Source organism: Pyricularia pennisetigena (genome assembly GCF_004337985.1).
Source record: "Pyricularia pennisetigena strain Br36 chromosome Unknown Pyricularia_pennisetigena_Br36_Scf_23, whole genome shotgun sequence".
Lineage (NCBI taxonomy): Eukaryota > Fungi > Ascomycota > Sordariomycetes > Magnaporthales > Pyriculariaceae > Pyricularia > Pyricularia pennisetigena.
Genome location: NW_021940935.1, coordinates 1 through 12,279, shown reverse-complemented (window position 1 = coordinate 12,279; position 12,279 = coordinate 1). Strand labels below are relative to the sequence as shown.

General features: G+C 51.3%; 1 protein-coding gene across 1 annotated transcript; it reads right to left on the bottom strand.

Moving 5' to 3' along the window:
* Positions 1 to 11,248: 11,248 nt before the first annotated feature.
* On the bottom strand, positions 11,249 to 12,160 carry PpBr36_11387 (uncharacterized protein; the record flags this gene model as incomplete). The annotated part of the gene is made up of 1 exon (XM_029898489.1): positions 11,249 to 12,160. A coding segment is annotated over one exon (912 nt), but the record flags the coding sequence as incomplete, so codon positions are not given.
* Positions 12,161 to 12,279: the final 119 nt, after the last annotated feature.

Sequence of the window (12,279 nt, the reverse complement as noted above, 5' to 3'; positions counted from 1 at the left end):
CGACGGTTCTTCGAATCGACAGGGCACCCTTTCACCCCCTCACACCTTCTGGGATTGCCTGCAGCGAGGAGGTAGTGCCGTTACGGGGGTTGGTTAGTTGTACGTGGACCGGAAGCACTGTGCCGGCGCGGCAGTCTCCAAAGGGTCCCGACAGCAAGACGTGGTCGGCCCATTGCTGGAGACGGCTTTGGGTAACGGGAAGCAAGAAACGTGGGCACGGCCTTGGTTCGCACCCTTGGTACACCCCGTGGACGGTGGGCCGTGGTGGAATAGTGTGACTGAGGCGCCCCATGCTTCTCACTCGCACTGGGAATCTGCGCCGGGTCTGGAGGACGGGAAGAACTCGATTGCATTCATGTCCACATTGTGGCGCTGGGCTAGCCCAGGAACCAACGGGGGACTAAGCTGTGGATGGACATGTACGGGGTGTCGCCGGCTTTTCGAAGCTTTCTACTCGCACTAGGGACGTACACCGGGGCAGATGATGTCGTCGGCATGTTAGGCGGAAGAGACGCTATTTTAGCCGGAGAGGACGGATGCGCGCGTCGGTCTACCAAGAGGCCTTTTTGTGGATGCGGTAGGCTTAAGGTGCAAACCTTGTATTTACGTGGCAGGCTGGGTATCCAGCGACTAGGAGGGCTCTAGCTGGCCTGTCCGTTAGAGGGTCTGGTCCAACCCTGTGACTATAGTTTACTGTAGGAAATGCAAGGCCGGATTCTCGCACTGACCCCACCGGAGGAGTCCCAAAAGAGGAAGCGGCGCGCCGCTTTATCGAATGGCTGGACATGGTATCACCTGACGATATCGTGGTATATACGGATGGTTCGGAAAAACACGAAAATAACTGCGTCCAAATAGGGTACGGATGGGCCGTTTTTAGGGCGGGCCTGGAATTTGCTGCAGGCTCCGCATCTATTACGCCGGAAAGCCACGTTTTCGACGCCGAGGCGATTGGCGCCCTAAGAGGGCTACAGGCGGCAGCCAGGGCCCAGCCAGGCGCCCGGATCTGGATTTGTGTGGACAGCACCTCGGTTATTTGGGGTCTTAGAGGCGACGCGCCGCGTTCGTCCCAATGGGCCTTTTTGGAATTCCATAACCTTGTCGATTTACTTCGAAAACAAGGCACCGAGGTTCGGGTCCGCTGGTGCCCTGGGCACCAGGGAATCCCGGGAAACGACCGGGCTGACGAGCTGGCCAAGGCCGGCTCCGCCGGACCGCCGGACCCAGACCCGAGGGCTCAGCAAACCACGTATAGCGGTGCCGGCACGGTCCTCAGAGCCATTCTTTCGAATACAGAAAAGGACTGGTGGCGTAAAGAACTCTGTGAACGGTCCCCCGTATATAGGGAATGGAAACTCCAATACACACCGAGAAAGGAGCCCGAGGAACTGCGTTTGCCAAGACCCCTACTGGGCCATTATTTGGCCATGAGGACCGGCCACGGCGATTTCAAAGCCTACCATGACCGTTTCAACCACCAGGATGCAAACACCTCGTGTGCCTGGTGCTGGAAGCGGACCTCCCCTGAGCACCCGGTGCACTGCCGCTATTCGCGGGCGGTGTGGAGAAACTGGCCGTGGCCTGATGACGACCGGCCGGTCGGGCCGCCAAACCGCGCCCAACGCCGCAAATTCTTCCAGATAAGCTTCGGGCAACCGAAAAGCTTTGAGGCGTTTTCGATAGCCACCAACTACTTCAGCGCCCGCCCCAGAGCGGCCCGCCAGCGCCCCGCGCGTCACGAACGCACTTTACGCCTAGGGACACCGATCGTAAGCGACTCGAACTCAGACGAGGAATAGACTTATTGCCTTTTCACCCATACTCCACGGCACAAGCCGTCAGACGAACCCTCCGTGCACCTTAGGCACGGGGTCGCGTCAGTGAACTATCCCCCTAAGCAGGACCGGGCCCGAACCCGGTCAGGCACGATCCGCCTCTGCCCTCCTTGTTTTCCCCCTGTGTAAATAAAGAAGATAGAACGCGCGCCGAGATACCCCTCGGGAGGTTGCTAACGGCCGGCTAACAAGCCGGGCCGAGCCCGGCGTTAAATAATACTACTACTACTACTACTACTACTATCGTAACGCACGAAGCATCAACTGCGATTCGTCGTTGAAAGCCGACGTCATTCGATATTCGACATCTTGACGTTTATTTTCGCTTGACATGGTTTGTGGCTGCTACCCTCCTGGAAAATGCCACTACACGCCCGAGTGTTCGTAGTAGGCCAAAGAGGGATGGCGATAGATGACCAGTCACACTATCAATCGGATATTTCAAAAATCCCTTTCTTTTAAAAACAAGTTTTGCGACAAGGGGGCATAACAGCCCTGTTTATACAGACGGCTTTGTGCACTTCGTGCGCCATAACTCCAGGCCCTTGGGCGGACGGTTTCCTCCTTATACCTTTTTTCAAAGTGAAACCATGTTGACTAATGTTATGCACAGCCATTGGCAAGGCTTTTATCCTATAAGCTGAGCTAAATAAAGTAATGTCACTTGAAAGCAAAAAGTCCATTTAGGCAAAATTTTACAAATCCTTTTAACATCGTTTTAACGCCCAACAATAATTTGGCGAGGTTTAGTTTTGGATTTTCTGCTATGAAGCTGGGCTTAGAAAATGAGGTTGATTAACAGTACACAGGCGTTACTGTTCCGAGGCCGAGCGTATTTAATCCTTAAATTTGGATTAGGCAGCTCATAAAGACCGGAATCAACCTGTCGTAAATCAATTTCTGATTAGCAGCATAAAAGCCCTTTACTATTAACCTGGTTTTTCAATTCCAAATATGGATCGATTGCCGATCCCTCTTTCGACTGGTGAGTTCAATGGAGCGTTAAGTGGGCATTTAATTTGCTTAATCGCGGATGGGACAAATACAATACATAAACAGTACAAAAGTACTACCATCTAACACCAACTCATTCGTTTTCTGTTACTACTCCTTATGGGATTTCACCAGCTCAAAGGCAGTTGGGAATGTTTTGTTACCGACACTCTCTCTTTTTCAGCTACAATGTCAATATAGGACCGAATTTAAAAGCTCCGCCGTAACCATTTTTGGTGCCGCTGTGCGTAAAACAGGAATTGTAATTTGTGTCTTATTACTGCGATTTAGTTCTTTATATCGCTCATGCCGCTCGACTCGCCATAGGCATTTGTTTTGGGATTTGATATTCATTCCTGAAATACATTTGAATTTTGTACGATCGTTAGCCTGTCGACTAAGTATATTAAAAATTTCAGCTACTGATATTCGAGCGACATTACCTTCATCCTACACTCTTCCCCTGCCTTAACACGGAAGCCATTATCATACTATATCTTTTTATTCTAGCCTGTTGACTGTATCATTGCCCTTCAACTGGTTAAACTTCGAGCTTCTAAACCACTGCACTCGTTGGCATAAAGGTTTTTGAGTTTTGTACAATCTTGGCGCTCGCCATCTCGGTCACGGCCGTCCCCGTCAGCAACGGTCGGGCCAACGCCGTCTCTGCCAGCCGTCAGTGCCACGTGGCCAAGGCTGGGCGTTGCCAATGCCACCGCGCTGGTAACAAGGGCAGCCGCCGTTTAACCGCCCGCGAAGAACCGCTGTTAACCGACAGCAGCGACAACGACTCGGACGCTTCCAGCGACAGTGAGCCGTGCACCTCGCCCACGCGCCACAGCTACTGTACATCTACGTTATCAAAAATAATTTGCGCATAGTCCATGCAATTGGTTTAATATAACAGGTTATTCTGGTTTATTATTCGCTGTCATGCGCTCCTGCTTGCATATGAGCGCGATTAATAACTAGTATAATGTAAGTAATGGGACGATACGTCCAGCAAAGCTTTAAAATTATATCGTGTAAGGATCAGGCTTCTAAACCTGCCTTTAAAATCACCACCTCCACCCCACCAGCCAGGCCGTTACCAGGTTTAGCCGCACTGGGTCAGGAGTTAAATGGAAGGGCCTACTAACCCTGGATTTAGCGGCGTCTTTCCAGCGAGTCGTTAATTGTAATTTCTCTCTTTTTTCAATTTAGAATTTTCGTTAATAGCGCCTAATATATTAAGGTTCTCCAATGTATGTCCGGCCGAGACAATTATTAAAGCCGGTTAAACCGTTAAATTACCCCGGTGACCATTACGGAAATACAATAAATATTGGCCACGAAGGCGTTCGTAAAGAAGCATTACGTAAATGGGTAACCCGGCACGACCAAATAACCCGAACGATTGTAAAATTATTAAAAGCCGGCCCGATTTGCAAATCGAATTCGTACCCGATATAAACCAAAACCCGGACCGCCAAAACGGCCCCGGAAGCCCTATTACAACATTTATTCGCTTCGCGTCCAGCACGGTCAACGGCCGCAGGACTAAATTTTCGGTTATTAATAGAAATTCGAAATATTATTTCAACTGTCTCGGCCAGGCATACATTGGAAAACCTCAGTATATTAGGCGCTATTAACGAAAATTCTAAATTGAAAAGAAGAGAGAAATTACAATTAACGACTCGCTGGAAAGTGCGGTTAAATCCGGAGTTAATGGGCCCTTTGCAAATCTTGGGTTTAGCGTGGCTGGTAGGTGGAATGGTAACTCTAAAGGTAGGCCTGGTGGCCTAATCCTCAGAATCGGTGTCTTAGGCGAAAAAATGTTATTTTAGCCGGAAGAAATTAATGCACGCGTCGGTTTATTAATAGGTTTTTATACGGATGCGGTAGGTTTAAAGTGCAAATTTTATATTTACGTAGCAGGTCTAGTATTTAATAATTAAGAGGGTTTTAACCGGCCCATTCGTTAAAAGGTTTGGTCCACCTTTATAATTGTAATCTATTATAAAAAATGTAAAAATGCGGACAAAATACGGGGATTTTTGAAACTACTACAATTGGTTTATTCACCAGGATATGAAAATGTAATACGTTTTATACAATAATTCCACGGCACTAAACCATTTAATCCATTATTTAAACAATTAACGTGGTTCATCAGGACCCCGGACATATCAGGACCCCGGACACTCTTCCTGCACAATAGTACTTCCAATTTCAATTGCAACGCCAGCGTTGTTCAATTTACCTCAATGCAATCGGATATATGTACATCAGACATTTCTGCATCCTCCTGACAGGTGCGTGCATTATGTCCAGGTTTACCGCAGTTGCCGCAACGTCGTTTAGTCGCCGGCTGCGCACTACTCCCCTCCCCATTTTCATCTTTCTTTTCGTATATTAGACCATCGGCACCATTTAATTGAAGCAAATTCTGACCCTCTTGTATGGTAAATGACCCTCCTTCGCGGATACGTGTTTTTTGCGCCCTGCGCCGCTTGCTAAGCGCTTCGTTGGCCTTCCGAAGGCTGCGGTTCTCCGCTTCCAAAAGTGTGGTTCGATGAGCAATCGACTCCAACCCTTTTGCTAGCTGCTTTACAGCATTAAAAATAGGCGTTGGCGAGCTTCCCTGATGACAGCTGATTCGACTTTTAACAAGGGTAGATTGATTAACGGCTTCTGTCGGGTTGTGCGGTGTTTGAGAGACCCAGGTGTCGGTGCTGGAAAAATCAAGCTCTTTAGGTGACGGCGTCCGTAGCCTAACATCCAGCTTAGATATGACCATTTCCGGGCTATGGGGGATAATTCCCGCCCCTCGAAAGCCCCCGGCCATATTTTCTTTTGTCATTGACTTTTTGTAAGCCGCTGCAAAAGCCAAAAAGAACTCGACTTTGCTAATGCTGGTAATGTGGGCCCGGATAAAGTCGTTAATTTCTTGACCGTACGCCCGCTTAAGGACGTTGAACACTCCGACATCAAGTGGCTGGGTTAAATGAGATGAATGAGCAGGCAGGCAAAGTGGAATAATATTGTGATCTTTGCAATAGCCCTCGAATTCAGGGGATCGATGACTGCCGTGCCCATCGAGCACTAACATCCGATATACGCCTTTTGTCCGCGATTTTGTATGGTTGTCGAAATGCTGAACCCAGTCGAGGCCAGTCTCGTTGTCGGTCCATCCATTAACGGTGGGTTTGAGGCGCCACGTGTCCGGAAGACCGCCTTCTGTATACCAATTGGACAAATGGTAAACGCCTTTGACGATGATATACGGGGGAATATCGTAACCGTCGCCACTGATGCAACAAATTGCAGTTGCCCATTCTCGATTGCCAGGCTGTACTTTTTTCCTTCTTCCGCGTCTTTCGGACCCAGTTACGACCATTCCAGCGCAAATCTGGCCCATCATAAAGCCGGTTTCGTCGAAGTTGTACATGTCGCAGTCTTGGATGCCATATTTGGCCCTCATATTGGCCACCAATTGAAACCACGCGTTTAACGCGTCAGGATCTTCGCAAAAAGCTCTTTGGAAATCGTAAGCGCGAGAAAAACGCGTTTTTAATTCTGTGCGTCGTTGTACGAAGCGATAAGCCCATTGCTTGCCAACCGGTCGCGCGTCCCGCGCGGCGAGAAGATGATCGGCCATTGCGGCCACATCAGCGATCTGGGCTGGAAACCCTCGGGAATCTAGGTCCAATATATACTGGACAACTACTTCCTCTTCCCTTTCCGTTAGCTTTTGGTTGCCTGGCCGACGATTGGCCAAAGAAGCGATGCCGTTTATTCTGTCGTGTAGTGTCGATTTTGGGGCATTATATATTAATGCAACCTTTCGTATGCTTTTCTTTTTGCTTGATCGGAGCTCATTTAGAGCAAGAATGATTCGCGCTTCGCAATTTGATGATTCCATTACTGTTGGGGGAAAGAACACGTGTGGAAAATAAAGGATGAAACTGGGTTGAAAAATGTCCGGGGTCCTGATATGTCCGGGGTCCTGATGAACCACGTTATTTAACACGATTAAAAAATATTGGCATTGCTTTATAATTATAAAGTAAATTATTATGCGAATTAACGCGCATAAGCATTGTTTAAAGTGGATATAAAACTTATTCCGGATTTAGAAAATTTCGTTATAGAACCCCCTCAACGTGGTTATGGGATAATTTGTTAAGGTTGAAGTTAATAAAAATATGCTTTAATAATTCAAATATAGGGATGGCATAATGTATTATTTTGGAAATGCTATTTATACCTTACAAAATTAACCTTCGGAGTAATATTTAAAGTAGTTAAAAGCCTGGATTAAACCATTTAAAAAGCGGTGTAATTGTTAAATGAAAACCCATTGTTTTTGTGGAAGGCTAATCGCTACCTGGTGTCACGGCCAGGCATACATTGGAGAACCTCAGTGTATTAGGCGCTATCGACGAAAATTCTAAACTGAAGAGAAAAAAGAAATCACAATTGACGGAGCGCTGGAGAGACGCGCTTAAATCCGGAGTTAGTGGACCCTTTACGCGCCCTGGGCTTAGCGTGGCTGGTGAGTGGAGTGGCGATTCTGAGGTTAGGTCTGGGGGCCTGATCCTCACATTACCCCCCTCCAAGGCCTGATCGACGTAGGCGGTTAGAGTTTTGACTTTGTCACGTGTATCTCCTCGGGGCCTTCCGCCGCTCTCGTGTCTTTTTCGCATCGTGCTCGGCAATATTGTCCTCGGGTCCGTCCTCCGCAAAAACATCCTCTGCTGCGCTCCTAATCCACTGCAAATTTACCGGAGGTCCTGCTGCGTCCGGGTACTCCCTGTGAAAAATATCCAGCAATACTGGTGAGTTTTTCAAATCGCGGGCCTTATACCATATTTCGTCAAAGTTGAGTCCGACCCACGATATTTAATATTGCAACGTTTTTTTTCGTCCGAATAATCGCGAGGCCAACACTTGCTCCACCTCCCACTCCGGTTTTCCGTTAATTTCGACCGGTGGTTCCGGCTTTTAATACTGCTGGGGTAAGGGATCCGTTGCTACCTTGCGCAGTCGGCTGGCGTGGAACAGCTTATTACCTTTATACCAGGCAGGGGTGTCGAAAATGAAACTGTGGCCCTTTTCCTCGAAAATCGTCCATGGTCCTGCATTTTGCGAATCCAATTTGGTCGTAGGAGCTTCGGTGGAAAAACCCTTTTTGCTAACGTAAACCGCATCTCCCGCCGTAAAGTCGACCGGTCGCCGTTTTTTGTTAACCTGCCTTTGTTGCTTTATTTGCGCTCCGAGTCCATTGTTGCGGGCCAGCTCCTGAATTTGCCGAGTTTGGCGGACCATTTCCAGCGCCTTTTGTTGCTAACCGGTCTCCAGGTCTTCTTCGGGTAAAGGTAAAGAGAGCGGGTCTCTAGGGCGAGCTCCTATGTAGTAGTAGTAGTAGTATTATTTAACGCCGGGCTCGGCCCGGCTCATTAGCCGGCCGTTAGCAACCTCCCGAGGGGTATCTCGGCGCGCTTTCTATTTTCTCTATTTACACAGCGGAAAACAAGGGCATAGAAGCGAATCGAGCCTGACCGGGTTCGTGCCCGGTCCTGCTTACAGGTTTGTTCACTGACGCGACCCCGTGCCTTCAGGCGCACGGAGGGTTCGTCTGACGGCAGTTGACGGCTCTTCATCGAGAGGGGCCTGTGTACAAACAGCGGAGCTGTCGGTCGTTTGTAGCCATGGAGACGAAGTTCCCAACAAGTGTGGGCTCGACGGCACAGGCGGGTGGTTGTTATCGATAGCCAGCCGGGTTATCCTTGCCACGGTAAGCGGGGAGGAGGTGGAGGGAGCAGGATTCGAACCTACGTTACTCAAGTAACAGCCATGGCGCTTAACCACTGCGCCATTCCCCCCCCCTGGCCATTAAAACAGGCCATACACGACAACGGGCTCCTTAGCTGCACCCACGGCGGTGCCCTACCCAAACGATCGGCGACGGATCTGGTTTGTGCCCTCGCCCACGATATCGAGCAGGCTCTAGCTCGCGGGGAGGAAGTCACCCTTGTCGCATGCGACGTCCAAGGCGCCTTCGACGCCCTCCTCCATGGGCGATTGATACGGAAAATGCGGAGCCTCGGGTTTAGTAAAATGCTCCTCAGGTTCGTGATTAACTTTTTAAGCGGCCGCCAGGCCCGAGTCCGGCTGGAGGGTACGACCACGGGCTTTAGGCGGCTTGGGTGCGGCACCCCGCAAGGGTCTCCCCTTTCCCCGATCCTATATATGCTATATTTGGCGTATCTCGTCAAAAACGGTACGAAGTGGCGGTTGGCATACGCAGACGACGTGCTTACATGGAAATCGTCACCCTCGTTGGAGGAAAACGTACGTTGGCTGGAAGATAAACTCCGGGATATGCACGAAATTGCGGCGGAAGAGAAGATCCATTTTGCAGCGGAAAAGACAGAGGTGATCCATATCACTAAGAAAAGGCACGGTCGCAACCCGGAAATCCGGATTAATGGTAGAACGGTTACCCCGGTCCAACTACCGGGCGGTCGACGCGGACAAAGCGCCTCCGGGGCCGAGCGCTACCCGGGCATGCGTTGGCTTGGTTTTTGGTTCAGCCGACGGCTAGACGGGCGCCGCCACGTGGCCGAAAGGGCTGCCAAAGCAATGGCGGTCGCTGCCCACCTCAAGAGCTTTGGGGCAGTAAGATACGGACCGCCTGCGGCTGCACTTCGCAAGGCAGCGGTGGCATGCGTGGGTTCCTCGGCCACCTACGCAGCCGAGGCATGGTACAACCCAGCGCACAAACAAAAAGGACTCCTCAAAGCACTGAACAAACCGCTGGTTTTAGCGGCACGGGCCATCCTCCCGGCGTATAAAACCACCCCCTCGTCCACTGTTCTCAGGGACGCAGGATTACCCTCGGCCCGCGTCGCGCTGGCCTACACCCGCCTGAAATACGGCGCCCGACTAAGGCTCGCGGACAAGGGGCACCCCCTTGTCAGCCGCCTGCGTGAAACACCTCGTGCCCGCAACTCGGGCCATTCGGCCACGACCCTGCAAACGGCTGCACAACTTCTCCCGCGGATCCGGAGACTAGAGTTGCGCGCACCTCGCAATGCCCCGGATTCTCGCACTGACCCCACCGGAGGAGTCCCGAAAGAGGAAGCGGCCCGCCGCTTTATCGAATGGCTGGACATGGTATCACCTGACGATATCGTGGTATATACGGATGGTTCGGAAAAACACGAAAACAACTGCGTCCAAATAGGGTACGGATGGGCCGCTTTTAGGGCGGGCCTGGAATTTGCCGCAGGCTCCGCATCTATTACGCCGGAAAGCCACGTTTTCGACGCCGAGGCGATTGGCGCCCTAAAAGGGCTACAGGCGGCAGCCAAGGCCCAGCCAGGCGCCCGGATCTGGATTTGTGTGGACAGCACCTCGGTTATTTGGGGTCTTAGAGGCGACGCGCCGCGTTCGTCCCAATGGGCCTTTCTGGAGTTCCATGACCTTGTCGATCTACTCCGAAAACAAGGTACCGAGGTTCGGGTCCGTTGGTGCCCTGGGCACCAGGGAATCCCGGGAAACGACCGGGCTGACGAGCTGGCCAAGGCCGGCTCCGCCGGACCGCCGGACCCAGACCCGAGGGCTCAGCAAACCACGTATAGCGGTGCCGGCACGGTCCTCAGAGCCATTCTTTCGAATATAGAGAAGGACTGGTGGCGTAAAGAACTCTGTGAACGGTCCCCCGCATATAGGGAATGGAAATTCCAATACACACCGAGAAAGGAGCCCGAGGAACTGCGTTTGCCAAGACCCCTACTGGGCCATTATTTGGCCATGAGGACCGGCCACGGCGATTTCAAAGCCTACCATGACCGTTTCAACCACCAGGATGCAAACACCTCGTGTGCCTGGTGCTGGAAGCGGACCTCCCCTGAGCACCCGGTGCACTGCCGCTATTCGCGGGCGGTGTGGAGAAACTGGCCGTGGCTTGATAACGAGCGGCCGGTCGGGCCGCCAGACCGCGCCCAACGCCGCAAATTCTTCCAGACAAGCCTCGGGCAACCGAAAAGCTTTGAGGCGTTTTCGATAGCCACCAACTACTTCAGCGCCCGCCCCAGAGCGGCCCGCCAGCGCCCCGCGCGCCACGAACGCACTTTACGCCTAGGGACACCGATCGTAAGCGACTCGAACTCTGACGAGGAATAGATTTATTGCCTTTTCACCCACACCTCACGGCACAAGCCGTCAGACGAACCCTCCGTGCACCTTAGGCACGGGGTCGCGTCAGTGAACTATCCCCCTAAGCAGGACCGGGCCCGAACCCGGTCAGGCACGATCCGCCTCTGCCCTCCTTGTTTTCCCCCTGTGTAAATAAAGAAGATAGAACGCGCGCCGAGATACCCCTCGGGAGGTTGCTAACGGCCGGCTAACAAGCCGGGCCGAGCCCGGCGTTAANTAAGACATGATTGAATAAGGGCACGAAATCCAAGCTTGGTTTCTTCACTTCCAATGTGGGTAGCCAGTTGCTTTATATCAACCTTTTTGCGACGCTTGCCAGCGGGTGTGGCATGACTTTCGGCAAAGTTGCGCTTCGTTACACATCCTGATGATGTGTGTAATCGTTCAGACCGCCGATTAGAGTGAGCTGCCTCAGGTAGTCCTACTTGTCGAGATGATAAGTTCATCCCTTCCTCTTCCGATGAGACATTCACCTGATCACGGATGGGTGTTGTGGCCCTGGCGTTACGTACGCCTTGTCGACTCTGAGTTTCCAGTATATCTCCAATCGTCCCTACACTGTTGGTTGCAGATGAAGTGATCGCTGGATGAGAGGGCGCTGACAAGCTTTGCTTTGAAGATTCTCGCACATTGTTTAGTAGATTGTAAATACCCCAAGGCTTGTCTTGCGCTGGTTGAGAGCCAGGATTTGGTATAACCAGCCCAGCATCGGCTTCACAAGCCCCTTTGCGGAGACCAAGTGCCATGTCATTTTGGTTTGCACTTTTCGCGCTTGTCTCGGCTAAAGGGTGATGATTGTGGATATGATGGAGGAGGTCGCTCCCTGACTTTTCGCAGAAGGGGCATTCCTGGATCTGATGTTCGGCCTTTTGGTGTCGTCGAAAATCGTCTGCAGGAATTTGCTCGTCACAAATCGGGCAGATCCGGGGGCTGTGTTTAAGCTCATGGTCTCGCAGTGGCTGTCCAGGAGCAGTTGTTGTGTCACAAAAGCGGCATTTTCTCCACCCGTGGGTCTGGCAAACATGAACTTGCAGGCCTGACTCAGAATGATATGTCTTGCAATCGGACACAGGGCAAACATTCGTTTCGTTGTGCTCAATCGAAAAATGAAGGGGAAACTCATCTAGGAGAAGGATTTCGTCGCATATCGGGCAAGGCTTTTTTCCGTGCGTGGCTAAATGCTGGAGGTAATTTTCGTCTAAAACATATATGTCGCAAACTTCGCAGCGACGGTGCTGTCGCA